Source organism: Eubalaena glacialis, chromosome 8, assembly GCF_028564815.1.
Source record: "Eubalaena glacialis isolate mEubGla1 chromosome 8, mEubGla1.1.hap2.+ XY, whole genome shotgun sequence".
NCBI classification, from domain to species: domain Eukaryota; kingdom Metazoa; phylum Chordata; class Mammalia; order Artiodactyla; family Balaenidae; genus Eubalaena; species Eubalaena glacialis.
In genome coordinates, this window is record NC_083723.1 from 122,570,599 (window position 1) to 122,586,867 (window position 16,269).

The following is a 16,269-nucleotide window of genomic DNA, read 5'->3' on the forward strand; positions in this document are numbered from 1 at the left end:
GAGGCAGTGGTTGGACGGACGAGGCTACAAGTCAAGAATAGCAAGCGTTGGGGCTTCCCTGGTGGTGCAGTGGTTGAGAATCTGCCTGCCAATGCAGGGAACACGGGTTCGAGCCCTGGTCTGGGAAGATCCCACATGCCGCGGAGCAACTAAGCCCGTGTGCCACAACTACTGAGCCTGCGCATCTGGAGCTTGTGCTCTGCAACAAGAGAGGCCGCGATAGTGAGAGGCCCGCGCACCGCGATGAAGAATGGCCCCCACTTGCCGCAACTAGAGAAAGCCTTCGCACGGAAACGAAGACCCAACACAGTCAAAAATAAATAATAAATAAATTTAAAAAAAAAAAAAAAAAAGGAATAGCAAGTGTTGCCAGCAACACCAGAAGCTGGGAGGGAGGCCTGGAACAGACCCACCCCAGAACCTTCGGAGGGAACGTGGCCCTGCCCACACCTTGATTTTGGACTTTTGGCCTCCAGAACTGAGAGGATAAATGTCTGCTGTTTTCCATCCTCCTTGTGTGGTGCTTTGTTCCAGGGCCCCTAGGAAACAAACACAGCGCCTTTGGTGAAGGAGTCCCGTAGCACAGACCCGGCTTTTCAGCCCCCTACCCCGCTGCCCCCCGTGTGTGCAGGGGAGAGGCCTGCGGGGCAGGGAAGGCAGGCAGGCAACAGACAGGCGATTCTCAGATACTGGGGCCCGGAGACGGGCTGCGCTGGGTGGTGTCACTAAAGCCTGTGATACAGGCTCTTGTCCCAATTACAAGCCGGTTACAGCTGACAGCCACCCTTTCCTACCGACTCCCATATCCCCGCCTCAGGGTGACGCCATAATTCACCATCACTTCTGGAAAGGGAACATTCTGCAACCGATACGCGAGCTTGCTTTCAGTTGCTTCCTGCTTTTTCTCAGGGGTCTGCCCCCTGGAAGCGTGGCTTGCTGCCTTGGGCCCAGGGGCAGGAACCCGTTTCCCTCTCCCAGGATACAGACACTCCTTAACACGGTGAGTGGATATGACCACAGTACCCGGCTGGCCGAGAGCCCAGTCCAAGGAGGTGAGATCTCAGCAAGTCACCCCACCTTCCAGAGACCCCTCCTGACCCTCCACGTGTACGTCATCACTCTTCACCCTTCACCCCATGGCCCTTCGCATGCTTGCCTTCCACACTGATCACTAGATCCATCCACTGAGCACCCTGAGGACCAGGAACGTTGAGGGTCCTCTCTGCAAAGACACCGAGCTTGGTGTTTAACTATACAGGCTCTAGGGAAATGCAAGTCAAAACCACAAAGAGAGATCACCGCACACCTGTTAGAATGGCTACTATCAAAAGAACAGAAAACAACCAGGGTTGGCGAGGAAAAATGGAACCCTTGTGCACTGTTGGTGGGAACATAAAATGTGCTTTTTTAAAGTACAGGCTCTAGGATCAGACCACTGGGTTGCTTTCATCACATATGCTGTGTGACTTGTGCAAGTAACTTAGACTCTCTGAGCTTCTTTTACCTAATCAGAAAAACTTGACCAAGGACAATGATGCCCACTCATAGGGTGGCGGAAAGAAAAACAGAGCAACACTTGTAAAGCCCTTAATTTGTAGTGTACTTAGCACAGAGTAAGTATTGGACACATTTTAGTTTATAACTATTATTACTATTCCCAGCATCGAACAGTGTCAGACACACAAGCAGGTACTCTATACATGTTTGTTGAATGAATGAAGGAAGGAAGGAAAGACCTCGTTCAAATGGCCTAATTGCTCTGTGCTCAGTTTCCACATCTATAAAATGGGGATAATAATGGTAGTTATTGTGAGTTTTGGCTACGTTAATACATATGTAAAGAACTCAGGTCAGGCCCCGGCACACAGCAAGTATTAGGTAAATATTAGCTACCATTATGATTAGCAGTAATAACAACAACCCCTTTTCATACTGCCTGCCCTGTCCCTCGTCCCTCGATAGTTTCTTTTGGGGTGGCTGACACAGGGAGGTGTAGTGCTGGGACCAGCTCGGTGAAGGGCTATGGGAGAAGGGCGTCCTGATTGTTCGATGCCTCGCTGGCAGAGGACCTGGAACAGGGCGCCCTGGAGATGTGAGTTCCCTCTGCACTGGCCCTGAGCTGGATGACCTGTTCTCATCTCAAACTGTGTGCAAATACCTGATCCCCTGCAGCCCGGCGCCTCAACATAAGGTTTAGCACTTAATGGTTCCCAGTTCCTCCTGGTTCCTCCCACCTCCTCTTGGTCTCTTCCAGTTGTAGGCACCTTCCAGACTCACCAGGACCCTCCTCCTGGCAAAGCCATCCCTGACTGTTCCAGCTCAGGCCCTCCCCTTTCTCTGAACTCCTCCAATACCTGTAACCTGAAGAATAGAATAGAACACCTGGGCCCAGACCACCACATATGATGGTCCAGGTGTTTTATGAAACTCAAGCCTCTCTCCCATCTAAGGTTTAGGTTTGTGAGTCAGGGATCTTGGCTTTTTCTTCTTCGGAGTGTTCCAGAGCACCCAGCGTTCTGGGCCCCAAAGCAGCCAGCTGCTTGTCTTATATCTGAACTGTAAATGCCACAAGGACAAGATCTTCTGTTCAATTCCCTACAACGTTTACGCAAGGCTGGGTAGACTCCAAAGCTCACCAGCCCTTCTGGGTGGAGGATTGCAATGCCTGTCTCCCTGCCTCCTGAGTCAGCCGGCCGAGCCAGGGGAACATCTGGAATCTTTCTGACTCAGGATTCGCAGGGATGCCCGGCAGGTCACTCTAACTGGCCGTTCTCGTCCAACCCTGCAGATGGAGAGGAAGGAGATACAGGAGGAGGCCACACGGAAAGTTCTTTGTCTTACTAATTATGTGATAGGCAGACTTCACTAAAGCCTGGATTAAGGCTCTGAGTCTACCTACTTCATTTTGTTCTGATTCCATCTCTGCCAAACAGCCTCTTTATCACTAACTTAGTTTCCCAGGCATAGTGTTACCTAGATGGAAAATAGGAACATTTGGAGCATCTGAGTATTTTCTGATACAAAGCGCACCGGCTGTGGGGTTTACAGGGATCTCCTGCTTTTTGAAAGTTCGAATTAACGCCACTTCACTTTTATGAAAGACCTACATTAGTACCTGCTTTCGCTAACTGCAAGGAACCTGAAGAGAATTTTTGCTTTTATGAAAAGTGAAAATAGCATCCAGCATTTGTTTTGCCCTTATAGAGGCAGCGTACCCCAAGCAGCGAGAGAGACCCTGCAAAGCTCCTTCCTGGGAACCACACTCGGCATGCCAGCAGCAAGCCACCAAAGCTTTGAACTGTGTCTGTGAGCATCTGTGCTTCTCCTCTATCTGTTCTGTGCATCCATTAGCAAGATGTGTCCTGAAGTGATTGCTTCTCCACTTTACGATGTTTCAGCTTATGGAAGGTTTCATAGGGACGTTCTACTTTAGGATAGCTGGGGGAACCTGTATTTAAAACACACCAGGCTGGCTCCTTCGCTGACCATTTCCCCTCCTTCTCAAAGTGGAAAGGCAACAACTTAGGAGTGGAGCACGTGTGCGCTTTGGGTGCCAGTTCATTGGTGTGGGTGCTTGAAGGAGCCAGCTAAGCCGTGGGGACGGTCTTGAAGCCCCAAGCAGGCAAGAGGCACTGTCCTCTGTTCACTACTGTGCTCTGACTCAGAAGGGCAGCCTGGCTCTTCGTCTTTCTCCGCCTCCCCCAGCACAATGGTCATCACCAGAATGGCTGGGGGGCTGGGTGCCACCTAAGATTTCCCAGGTCTTGCATATTCAGACCAGTTGGACTTATAAGACTAGGATAGGAAGGCGGTGGGAACCCAGGAAAAGGACCAGGAGGAGGGGCTACCCACTTGTTATTTGCTCCCATCCTTCAGGGCTCACTTTACAGGTGTCCTCATCCTGGGAACCTCCTTTGACTTTTCCTGAATTTGGGACGCCACTCCCAAAGCCCTCTGTGCTGGCCCTAACCCCGCACTCCTCACGTTTCCTGCAAGCTCTGTGAGGGCAGGGTCCTGTCTGTCTTGCTTACTATTGTTTCCCAGTGCCTAGTGCAGGGCTTGGCACATAGTAGGCACCCAATAAATATTTGCTAGGGTTATTTTTGGTGATAGTGCCACTAGAATTAGAAAAAAAGCCTCAGCCCTCATCAACGTCAGCAATCTTATTTTAATGAGAAAGCAGAGGCCCAGGAAAATGAGGACTCTGCCACAAGTCCTACAAGAGGCTGAGGAAAGGTCAAAGGTAAGACTTCTCCCTCCAAGTCCAACACGTTCCCCCATCATCCTACCCCTCCCTGTCACTGCCAGCCAGCCCAGCTCTCCTGCCAGTCTAGGCTGGGGAAGCACGGCTACAGAAACGTCTGCACCCATCATAAAGAGAGAACCTACGGGAAAGTGTGATGCGAAAGCAACCTTCATCTGTCACTAACGTCCTTCCTCCTGCTGCCAGGCAGAGTGGCAGGTGGGGCTGCTGTTCTGAGATCCCCTTGGGAGAGCTGCAAACAGAGGCAGAGCCCTGGAGCTCCAGAGCCCTTGGTGGCACGCCGTCCCCATAGGAGTGGCCAGGGGCACCCTGTTCCCTCTCTTTGCATTCCCTACCATTCTAGCCTTTGACACCTGGCATGAGAAATGTACACTGATGTTTCTTCCTTGTCAATTTGAGCTAAAGGCAGGGAGCAAGATGGTGATTTAGCAATTAGCTGGATCATATTTTGATTTGATAAAGCCCATTACCAGCAGCTGGCTAAACTTAACTCACGCAGGATAGGAAGGGAAGGAGTGTCTGTGTGTGGATTAACGTGTGTGAGTGGATGAGAAAAGTCTGGGGTTCCATCCCCCCAACTCATTTCACAGCCCCAGAACCTTCAGATTGCAATTTTAATGAAACTTTCAGTACACAGGTCACCACTCTTTCCCTCCCTCGTAGAGGTTCCTGACTCAGTCTTTGGTCAGGAGTGGTCCGGGAAATGTCTGCTTTCTGATGGGGTCTCTGGGTGGGAGATTTCCAGGAACTCAGGCCTGAACTGTTCCTAGCAAGGATTCACTCTCAGCACTGTTTTTGTCCCAGAATGTCAAAGCCGGTTATCCTTTCCAGACTTCTCCCCAGCAAGACAGAGAGGAAAGGAAAATGGCCAGAGGCTGTCCAGGCCGTCGTGCTCCTCCGCCCAGGAGATGTCGTCGGGCATGGGTCTCCGGAACCAGGGAACAAAAGAAGACACAGGCAGGGTCCGGCCTAGAACGAGGCTCAGAAAAAGAGCGGGGATGCCGCCCCCTCGGTGGGAGTGGGCCAGGCGGGAGCCAAGAGGTCAGATTCGGAGGTCGGGTGGGCGGCGGCGCCGCCGTGGATGCGCTGGTGTCGCGCCAGGTGGGTCTTGCGGCTGAAGCTCTTGCCGCACTGAGGGCAGGAGAAGGGGCGGGAACCCGTGTGGACGGCCTGGTGGCGGACCAGGTTGGTTTTGGAGCTGAAGCTGCGGGCGCACACGGCACAGGCGTGGGGCCGACTGCCTGTGTGCACCGCCTGGTGGCGGCCCAGGTGCGACTTGCGGCTGAAGCGGCGGCCGCACTGCGCGCAGGCGAAGGGCCTGGCGCCGCTGTGGGCCCTGGAGTGGGCCACCAGGTTGGGCCGCGAGCCGAAGCGGCGGCCGCACTGCGCGCAGGCGAAGGGCCGTTCGCCCGTGTGCACCCGCCGGTGCCGCGCCAGGTGCTGCCCGTGGGCGAAGGCGCGCCCGCAGTCCGGGCAGAGGAAGGACCGCTGGCTCGCGGGAGCGCCCGGGGGCGCGCAGGCCAAGGGCTCGGTGGCAGCGGCGGGGTCCACGGTGGCGCCCAGTGCGCACTCGTCGCACCCGAAAGGGCGCCCCTCGCCGCGGTGCAGACGCTGGTGCATGGCGAGGTGGTTCTTCCAGCCGAAGCTCAGGCCGCAGTCGGAGCAGGAGAAAGGCTTGGGCCCGGGAGGGGACGGAGTGGGGGACGGGGCAGGGGACGTGGGCGAGAAGGGCGCGTCGGGGGAGGACGGGGCGCGGCCGGCCGCCTCGTGGACCCTCTGGTGCCGCACCAGGTGTTGCTTGTGCGTGAAGCTGCGCGCACACTGCGCGCACTGGTACGGCCTCTCGCCCGTGTGGATGCGCTGGTGGCGGATCAGGTGCGTCTTCTTGCGAAAGCGCTTCTCGCACTCGGGGCAGGGGAAGGGCCGCTCGCCCGTGTGCGTCTTCTGGTGCGAGCCCAGGTGTATCTTCTGGCTGAAGCGCTTGCCGCACTCTGCGCACGGGTAGGGCCGCTCGCCCGTGTGCGTGCGCAGGTGGCGGGTCAGGTGGGCCTTCTTGCTGAAGCGCTTGCCGCACTCGGAGCACGGGAAGGGCCGCTCGCCGCGGTGGCTGCGCTCGTGCAGCAGCATGTGCGCGCGCTGCGTGAAGCTGCGGCCGCAGTCCGGGCAGGCGCAAGGGCCCTCGCCGCGGTGCAGCCGCTGGTGCAGCCGCAGGGTCAGCTGGTCCCGGAAGCGGCGCTCACACTCCCCGCAGCCATAGGGCTTCTCCGAGGTCGGGACCCACCCCGCCAGCGCGAGCCCACCCAGTGGCCCTGGGGCCCCCGGCTCCAGCTTGTAGGCGGCGGCCAGAGGCCCCAGGTCAGGTGCGGGGAAGGGGCTGGGGAGTAATGACAGACGCTGGGGCCATTCCACCTCCTCTTCCGCCTGCCGAGCCTCCTCCTCCACCTTCACCTTCCGAAGCATCCACTCCTCCCCTGAAAGATCAAAACAAGGCGAGTCTGTTACGCCCCACGTTTATTTATGCGCCGTTTATTTGCCAATACGACCGCCACTTCCTGGAGCCCTGAAGTCTAGCTTCTGCTCTTTCCACTGGGAAATTCCTGGGAATGACCAAACCCAAAGATCACTGCAAGCCCTCCTCCTGGGCTCTCTGCTGCGGGGACGCTTTCGCCCCGGTTTGCCTGCCTCCCTGCCTCTGGAGTAGCCTCCCCTTACTCTCCCTCAAGCTTCAGTCCTCAGGTTCCTGTCCTGGCTCATGTGTCCACGTGCCTCCCCCCCCCCCCCACCGAGATCTTTCTGTTCTGGAACCTCAACCTCTCCTCTCCAGTTGAGCAACTCCCCTGCGTGTCCTGCGAATTGGCTACAGCTCAGCAGGCTTACCGCCAAACACCCCCCCTTCCCAGATCTACCCCGCTGATGCCAACAGGAGGTCTACAGCCTCCTTCTCCCAGCCGGCTGGACTTGGAACCTTGACTTTCACCTTGGACGCCCCCCTTGCTCTCTAGCTCCTCCCCAGTGGCCACTGAGTACCTTTGCCTTCCTTCCTGTGGTTTCTCAAAGGCTTCCCCTGCTCCCACTCCCTTCATCGCTGCATTCACAGGGCCAGGTGGGAAATCCCAATTTAAGAAGAGGATTGAGTTTACAGGACTTGGGGGACCAATGGATGGTGCCACCGCTGGAGAAACAGGGAGGGCCCTCTTAGGGAGCAGGTTGGAAATGGGTTCCCCTGGAGCTTTGCCCCTCTTGGGCACTGCAATGGCCCAGCCAAGAGGAAGGCGCTCAGGACCCAGACCGGGAGTGTCCCCTTGGGTTCTCCTCTGCCACTAAGCAGCAGTGTGACCATGGTTGAGTCACTTAATCTCTTTCAACTAAGTTTGTTAGCTTGCTTAGGCATAAAGGTTGGACCAGTTCATGGTTCCTAAATCTGGGGCCATGTCATAATCTCCTGGGCAGCTTTCACAAAATGCACCTATGGGAGCTGGGCCCGTGAATCTGTTCTCTTTCTTTCAAGCTCCCGAAGTAATTCTTGTTTGAGAACCTTTGTACCAGCTGATCGGAGGTCCTGTCTGGCTCTAAAAGTCTGTAATAGCCTGAGCCTTGGTTACATTACACATGGAGTATCACAATTAGATTTACTCCTAGTTTCTTTTACCCATCCATCAGTTCCAAACAACTATTTATCATACTGTGATATCGCTTTCATTTTCATTGTGCCCCTCTTCTACTGAAGAACCATCAATAGCTCCCTGTTATTTAGAGGATAAAGTAAGTTCTAGCTGCATCTGAGGCTCACGCCAACCTAGTCCAACTCTCTTAATACTCCCAGGCATAAACCCCTCACTTCAGGCAAGCTGGTCTTCTGTAACCCCAGTCACGTGTCAACTTCCCTAGTTCGAGGTCTCTTCTCAGCCTAGAATGTTTTCCCATCCTCCACCCTCACCCTCATCCAAGCTGAAGTCTACACCTCTCTCAATATGGAGCACAAATCAACAAAATCTTGGACAAATCCAACGCACGAGGATCTCATATAAACACTTAACTGTTGACACTTTTACACTTCCTTGTGACATGCCTTTATTGTTATTTGTGCTTTTAATTCTTTATTCTAGCTCATATTGGTATCAGATTTCAGTTTCTGGAGGGCAGACATCTTGTGTTCTGTTTCTTTACGCATCTAATAAAAATGAGGATTGCCTCATGTACTGAGTGCCAACTGCAGATGAAGCACTGTATATACACTCTCACAAACCTTCACAAAAACCCCTGTGCAGAAGTTACTCTTATTTCTCGTGAACAAACTGAGGCTCCTCTAGCCTAATCCAAGATCACTCAGCCAAAAAATGTGGAGCAAGGATTCAAACCAGGACTGTGTCACTCTAGAGCCCCTCTCTTCCCGCTCTACCTAACACAGCCTGGACCTAGTGGGCACTAAATAAGCCCTTGTGGAATAAGTGACATCACTCAGGCAGAAGGTGATAAAGCTGCTGGTAGTGGAAGGAAGTGATGGGTAGGACTGTGGAGAGAGAACGAACTGTTTGATCGCCTTGCGTATGGGGGAGATGCGTCAAATACAACAGATTTGGAGCATTTGCGTAGCACCGAGATCGGTGGAGATTTGGGGGAAGGAGCATGTCTGGGGAGAGACAATGAAAAGGTTGATCAACGCCATATGTCTTCCTGGGAATCATAATTCAAGTTGTCAACAGGAATGAACTTTGACTGGGGGAGACAGGCTGGGAAGTTAAGACTTCTGGAGGAAGTTGAGGTGAGAGTGTGTTTCTCTTTGGGGGCCAGCCTCTCCGATTCCTGTTGTCTGTGGATGTAGAATTCCCTCTGCGTGCTGAAGCTCTACAGCAGAAATGTGCCAGGGCCTGATTCATCTTGGGCTGGTAGGGCCTGGGGTGGCTCCCTCCTCAGATAGCAGCTCAGGAGCTGGCAGGCCCCTGCTCCCTCCGCCTGGCCCCCTGGTGGGATGGAGAGCTGGGAAGACTCACCTGGGCAGGAGCCCATGGGCTCAGCCTTCCGTGGTGCACATGCCCGGCCTCCTCTGCAGGGAGCTTCAGCTTGTTCAGTGGGGGCACCTTCCTCTGGTCTGGGGGCCTCACGCCCTGGCAGAGAACAGGCTACCTCAAGGACGCCGCAGACATCAGAGATGGACAGAGCTCCCCACTGGCGCTAGGAAGCAGGGGCTTTTGAGACCCCGGTCCCAGCCCCACCGGCAGGATTGCATCCCACATCATACCTGCAGGGGCTGAATTCCCAGCTGCCCCAGGGCAGCCTCAGGCTCCTTCAAGCAGGGCAGCTGCTAGGGCCGTGCAGGTTGCAAGAGCCACAGCTGTGAGGAGTTTCTGGAATATGTGTGTGTAAGATAGTGGAAGCAAGGAAGGGTCCCTGCCCTGAGGCTTACATGAGGCTCCTAGGAGGGGAGATGGGGAACCTCCCAGCCACCAGATGGACTCCAGTTCCAAGGCAAATCATTAGAGAAGATTGGGGTGTCAGAAAGCCAGGTCCATGCCAGCCTTAGGCATCTTCTCGCCGTATCTGCCTAGCTGCCTCCCTCACCTCTTTCCAATCTTACTTTCCCAATGAGGCCTACTTTCACCCCACTATTTAATCCTCCAGCCTGCCCCACCCCTACCTGCAGTGGTCTCAGGCTCCCTCACCCTGCTTTACGCCCCCAAAGCACATAGCCTCTTCTAACACGGGTTATAAGTACACTTATTTCTACATTTGTTGTCTGTTGACCCTCTGCCCTCACTAGGATTAAGCTCCTGGAAGGTAGGGATCTTTGTCTCCTTGGTCACTGAGGTATCCTGAATATCTAGAATAGCACGGGGCACTTAGTAGGTGCTCAATAAATACCTGACGAACAAAGGAAGGAAGACTCCACCCTGAGCCACCTTCCGTGGTCCCCACTTACTTACCTGAGCATTTGCCCAGCGCTCTCTCTTCCCGGGGAGGGGACATCTGTTCCTGGGCATTATGGGACTCTTCCCCAGGCTCACTTTGGGGGGCCATCTCCGGCTGTCCCACAGAGAGTCCTGTTACAGGCAAAAGGATGGGTCCAAGTAAAGCACAAAGTACAGAAGAGGTGATCAAAGATGGGGGGGTCTTCCTCTTCCCAGCCCACCCAATGGGTTTTCCCCATGTGCTCAGGAAGGAAGGGTCTCTAACTAGCATGGACAAGGGACAGCCAGGCCCTGCAGTGGCTTGGCCAGGTATCGACCTCAGCCCCCTTGCACTGCGTCAAGGACAGGCGACAGAAGGAAGAGAGAGAAGAGATTTAAATATCCTGGTGTTCTGTGAGTACTAGCACCACCTCCAACATGAACCAGGCCTTCTTCCTGATGAAACCGAAAAGGATGCTGCCCTAAAGAAAGGCTCCCAGGGTCTCTGGGGTATCAGGGTTGCGGCCTCCTGAGGATGCTCTGCTGTCTGAATTAGGGAAGCAGCAGGCATAGTATGTTCTCGAATCTTCCTACTCCCCTGCCCCCCATCCAAGTTCCTTCAGTTCTGCTGGCTCACCCAGGGACCTGAGGGCCTCGAAGGTCTCTCTCATGGCAACCCAGGATAACTCCTCCTGGGGATCCGGCCACAGACCCTAAGGAGAAAGACAACCTTGTTCAGATTCTTCTCAGACAGCTTCCACCTGGGTCCTGGCTCTGCCCAACCTCTCCCCATCAGCTATCTCCAGGAGCTCCAGAGGTGATGTCCTCAGGTACAGGTGAGAGAAATGAGGGAACGTGGATTTCAGAAAGCAGACACCTTTGAAGGTGGACCAAGGCGAAGGCCTTGAAGCCATTTCTGCAAGCTAAGCTCAGGTCAGCTCCGGAAATCAGCCTGCCACCCTCACCTGCAGGTCTCTCAGAGCCAGCAGCAGCCCTTCAGCGCTCCCCACCCCCCAGGGCCCTTGCCTGGGGGTGTCAGGAATCAACCGATTCTCTGGGGAGGGGGTGGAGGGTGGGAGACCAGAGGGGAGAGCGGGGAACTTCGTCTCCTAGGCCCTCCAGCGGTCATTGCAGGAGCCGGTGAAATAGGAGCCAGCCTAGGGGCGGAGGTGAGGATCACCACTGGGCAACTGGTGGGGAGGCCCTCGGCGGAGGGTCCTCACCGGAGGCAGGAATAACTCTGGCTTCACCTCCCCAAAACCCTACCTCACAACCATCGCCCCTCCCCCGCGGGGCTTTCCCAGGCTCGGACACCCGGCCCTCGAGCCGCCTTCGCGGCTCCTCCTCCAGCGGGTCCCCTGCCCCTCCCCCAGCAGACTCCCCTCCCCCCCAGTCTCTCTGGCAGCCTTCCCTCCACCCCTCCCCTCTCCCGCTCCCTCCGCCTTCCGCTCTCTCTCCCCACGGAAGCTGGCTGGCTCTCCAGCCCCGCCCCCTGCCCCGCCCCTCCGGCTCCTCCCCCTGCCCACAGCCTGCCTGCCAACCCCTCTCGGCCCCCTCGGGTCTGCCCTCCGCAGCCACCGCCCCCCGACCCTCCGCTGGGGCAGCCTCCGCGGCAGCGCTCCCCTCCCCCTCCCCAGGCTCAGGGCCGCCTTTCCCTCCCCTCCCGGTTCTCCCCCGGCTCCTTCCCCCTCCCCGGCCGCACACCCTCTCCCTTCCTTTCCCCCTCCTCTTTTCCTTCCTCCCCAACACCGCCCTCCTCCTCCCGGCTCTCCCCTCCCCTCTCCCTCTCCTCCCCCACTCTGGTTTCCTTTCCTCTCTTCACCTCAGTTCCCTCCCCCCCCCCCCGCTCCCCAGCCCTCCTCCTCCTCTCCCCACACCACCGTCTCCCTCCCTCCCTCCCTCCCTCCCTCCTGCAGCTCTCCTTCCCCTCCGAGGCCCCGTCTCCCTTCCCCCTCTGCCTCCCCAGCAGGCTCTCGCTTCCCTTCCTTCCTGGTCCCCACTCCCCAGAACTGCTCTTCCCCTGCCCCTTCCAGTCCGCCCCCCCCCCCCCGCCCCGAGCTCCCGCCTAGTCGCCCGGCCCCCACCAAGCCTCGGGTCTGAGGCTCCGCGCTCACTCCGACTGCCTCACCGGCCCTGCCCCTCCCCGCCCCTGCCTCCCAACCCACCTCCGCGTCCCCTCCCCTCCCTCTCCGGGGCTCCGTTCCCCATTTCTGCTCCCCACTGACTTCTCACCCCTCCCAAGTTTTCCTCTCGCCCAGACCCCTCCCACCCCCCCTCCCCGCCTCCGTCTGTCCCCCGGAGCCCCTCCGCCTGGAGCTCACTCCACGTCCCGACCCCCTCCCGGCTCCCGGGCTCACCTGTCAGCGCCCTTCTCGCGCCCCTCCCAAACGCCCGATCCCCGCGCCTCGACTCCCTCCCCGGCCCCTCGGCCCCCTCCCACACTCCCTCCCCCCTCTCCTGAGACGCCCCACTCCCTGCCCTCGGGGGCCTCCCACCCCTTCCCACCTGACTCCCACCCGGCCCCCTCTCCCCAGCCCCCGCCCATCCCTCCGGATGCCGGCTCTCCGCTCTCATGGAAGCCCTGACCCCCCAGCCGGCCCTCCTCCCCGGTCCCACCCCTCCCTTCTCCGGCCCTCGCCGCTCCTCTGCCCTCGCTCCCCCTCCAGCCCCACCCCACCCCTCCTGCGCTCGGGGCGCCCGCACCCCCGGGGCTGTCACCTGCGCCGCACGGGCGGTGGCTGCGAGTGCGGGTGTGGCGGGGAAGCGGCGGAGCGCCCGCCCTGGGCGCCTCCACGGTCTCCCCGCTGCCGCCCGGACCCCGGCGCCCCGGCCTCCTGCCCCCGCGGGCTCGGCTCGCGATGGCGCCCGCCGCCTGCAGTCCGGGTGCGGACTGCCCGGAGACTGACAGACTGACAGCCCCGAAACTTCGCGGGGAGGGGAGAGGAAAAGACGCGGAGGGAGCGGGAGCGGGGAAGCGGCGCCCGGGAGGGGGAGGGGAGCGAGGAGGCGGGAGGGGGCAGCGGGGCAGCCAGTGGGGGAGGTCGGGGACAGGGTGCCCAGGAGTGGAGAGGGTGCCCAGCGGGTTAGGCGGGCAGGTGAGGCTCTGGAGGAACGACGGCCCGCAGTAGGTGATGGAAAGTGGGAGCTAAGGACAGGGGAGGGGAAGGGGTGGGGGGGAGAGGAGTGCGGGGGAAGGGGTGGAGGAGGGAGAGGAGGCAGGGAGGAAGGGCACTCGGGCTGCGAGGGAGGGTGCCGGCAGGCGCGGAGGGAGGAGCCAGGGGAAAGGTGGAGCGCGGGGCGTCGGGGGGCGGTGTGGAGTTGGGGGGAAAAGGAGGGGGCCTGTTAAGGGGAAGGGAGCTAGTGTCTGCGCTGCTGTCTTTGAATCGCAAGTGCCCGCCGGAATGTGTCTGCGCCGCGCTCCCGCGGTGGGATCGAGTCCCCGACTGTCGGTCGGTGGGGTCGGTCTGGGAAACTGCGGCCCTGCCCCCGCTCTCCACCCTGATCCCAGTCGGATCCACCCAGACCCGTACCCCCCCCCCGCCCCCACCGATCTTAGACCCACTGCGGGAGCCGGATCCCTTGGGGGCGGTGAGGAGAGCCCGAAGGAGACCAGGCTGGGCCCCAGTGCCTGCTAAGAACGTGACCTTCGAAGTAGAAATTGGGGTGGGGGCTTTGAACCAGGTCACCTGGGAAAAGGCAGGGCTGGCGAGGAGGCGTCCGGGGTGAGGCCGGAGTCGGATGGGGTGAAGACTCCCCACGGCGGCGGCATCCTGGGGAGCCGCTGCTGACGAGAGGGGAGAGTCCCCTGGGCGTGGTGGGGAGCGGATCCTCCCACCCGGCTGGAAACCTCTGCCAGTCGGGTGTGGAGGGGTGCCCTCAGACATCCCTGCCACTGGTTGTGATGTTTCTCTTCAGCTTTGCCACTTGGGCACCCCCACCCCTGAAAGCTCCCCATATCCCGTCCTCCTCCATCTAAAATGTGGGCTGGTTATTCCGGGCCTCCCTTTCTAATCTCTTTCTCCCATCTCCTCTGGGTTCCAGCTTCCTCCCTCCTGCCCTCTTTAGAGAGAAGGATGCGACTTGTATTTCTCCCCAATCCACGTGTGGCTTTTCGGGGAGGGGTGGGGATGACTCGGTGCGAAGAGCAGCCTCCCCTGGCTTCCACACCCCACCACCTGGAGGGGATACCAGGGCACAGAGAAGCACGGCATGCAGCAGGGGCACATCAGCATTTGTTGATGCTTAGGATGAGGGAGACAGGAACAGGTGGTACCCAGAAGAGCACAGGGTGCCTCGGAATCAGCTGTGGAAGGCTCTTCTACCTTCTGTATGGGCTGCTTCAGCCACTCAGTGTCTGGCCTGCTCACCAGGCTGCAAGACGGCCCTGGGAGCAGAACACATCACTGTGTGCCAGCATGGGGCATGAGCACCTCGGTCTGTCCTTGTAAGACCTGCAGTGCGAGTGTGTGTTAGGTGCCAGAGGGAGAGTGTCCGGGTGTGCATGTGTGAGAGGCTGGGAACAGCTGGGTGTCCACGGCCTGACCCTGGACCTTTCCGAGGACCCCATCCGAGAGCTCCCTGAGGGATTCACTGCACCTTCTCCTGGCCCAGGACCAAGGGTCGGCCCAGAAGAAAGCCTGGCAGGGCTCTGGTTCCCGGCAGCCTCCCCCCGACCCTGCCCACCACAGGTGGGGTGACTGTGTGGGATGCTTGGAGGCACATCAGGTTTAGGGGTTGGAGGGTTACTCGATCTGAGGCCCAGGCCACATTCCAGCCTGGGTGTCCTCGGAGCTGGTAACCGGTAACCAGGATGTAACCAGGATTCCCCTGGGGAGCGAGCTGCTGCCCAACCCTCTTCCAACCGGATGGTCTGCTTGGATTATCCCATCCGGTTGCCTTGCCTGCAGGGCTGGGGGAGCTGGCTGCGGACCCCTCTGCCTCCTGCCCCCCACACTTGCTAGCCCAGGCACTCCTCCCTGAGGCTGGCTCTCATTCCCCTGTCTGGGCTTCCTGGTTCTGGATCCCAGGGACCCTAGGAGAGCAGGGTGGACCCAGCCAGGCACACATGATCACCCTCAGTAAGAAGTCAGACCGCACAGAGGGAAGGACGCACGGCATCCCTCTGTCCGCACACAGTCCAATCGCCCTGGAAACCCCATTCCCTTCTGCTCACTGACCCTCGTTTCTGGAGTGCTTGGTAGGAGAGGGGGCAGGAGAAGCAGGAAAGGGACAGGGGAGAGGATCGTACACTCAGGATTTGAGGGCTGGAAAGCCGTGGCCCTGTGACTCTTAACACTATTGTGGGGTCATGGCCCCCCTTGAGAATCTAATAAAAGTTATGGAACTGTCATCAGAAAAACATGCACACACACAATTTCAAAGTATTCGTGGAGCCCCTGTCCCACCTGTGATTCCCTGGGAGGCCCCTGAGGTTTTTACTGGTAAGGAAATTGAGTCCCAGAAAGAGAGTGTGGCTTGCCCCGTCCACGTTCATTGGTGGTAGGGCCTGAGAGTGTGCACTCTCAGAGGCCCAGTATGTCTGGCTGTGACCTGGGACACACGGACCCCCCCATCACTGACACACACACACACACCCCAGGAAGGGGTTTGTTTCCAGGGAGAGCTGGCCTCTGAGGCGACTGCGTGATGTGTAGGCAGGTCCAATCTGGTTCTGGGCAGCTGGTGCTCCAGGGCATGGGGCTGAGATAAAGCCTCCCCAGTGCCACGGGCCTCACGCTCGCTGTCTCAGGCTGCCTTGGACACGCTGACCCCAGGCTGCAGTAGCAGCAGTGTGGAGCCGGGGAGGCCAGCCCCGGCCTCTGCTCACCTGCCACAGCATTGGCTCGCCAAAGCCTCACAGCCCCCAAAGGTGACCTGGGGGTCGCCATGCTGCTCCCTGCCCTCCTCTCTGGGACGGCATGGGCACTGGCTAATGGGTAAGCAGCCCACCCTGGGGCCCCTCGGACTAAGATCCTTCTCCTCCTGCCCCAGGCCGAGGACCCTCTGGGGCAGCCAGACTCCTTCCCGCGCCCCCCTTCTCTCAGGCTGCTTAACTTAGCCTGCTCCTCAGTTAACTAACTCTCCACTGGGAGTGGGGTCACAGGATAGGGCCTCTCGGAC

General features: G+C 58.5%; 2 protein-coding genes across 11 annotated transcripts in view; one reads left to right on the forward strand and one right to left on the reverse strand.

Moving 5' to 3' along the window:
• Nucleotides 1-4,860: 4,860 nt before the first annotated feature.
• ZNF467 (zinc finger protein 467) lies at nt 4,861-13,856 on the reverse strand. Of its 10 annotated transcripts, none has more exons than XM_061198886.1 (6): nt 12,868-13,376; nt 11,115-11,306; nt 10,787-10,862; nt 10,186-10,302; nt 9,256-9,369; nt 4,861-6,735 (listed from the first exon to the last, which is right to left on the reverse strand). In XM_061198886.1, exons 3-6 carry the CDS (start codon nt 10,818-10,820, stop codon nt 5,246-5,248), a joined length of 1,755 nt encoding a protein of 584 aa, XP_061054869.1. In that variant the 5' UTR covers nt 10,821-10,862; nt 11,115-11,306; nt 12,868-13,376; the 3' UTR covers nt 4,861-5,245. The 10 variants fall into 10 exon arrangements, with proteins under 10 accessions (XP_061054869.1, XP_061054870.1, XP_061054879.1 ...); XM_061198887.1 differs by lacking the exon at nt 12,868-13,376 and adding an exon at nt 11,416-11,473; XM_061198896.1 differs by lacking the exons at nt 11,115-11,306; nt 12,868-13,376 and adding an exon at nt 13,836-13,856.
• The window catches only part of LOC133096690 (SCO-spondin-like), a 43,610-nt gene continuing 40,891 nt past the window's right edge, over nt 13,551-16,269 (forward strand). Inside the window, 1 exon segment of the mRNA XM_061198289.1 lies at nt 13,551-16,085. Within this exon segment, the coding sequence (XP_061054272.1) occupies nt 16,036-16,085 (50 nt within the window). The 5' untranslated portion in view covers nt 13,551-16,035.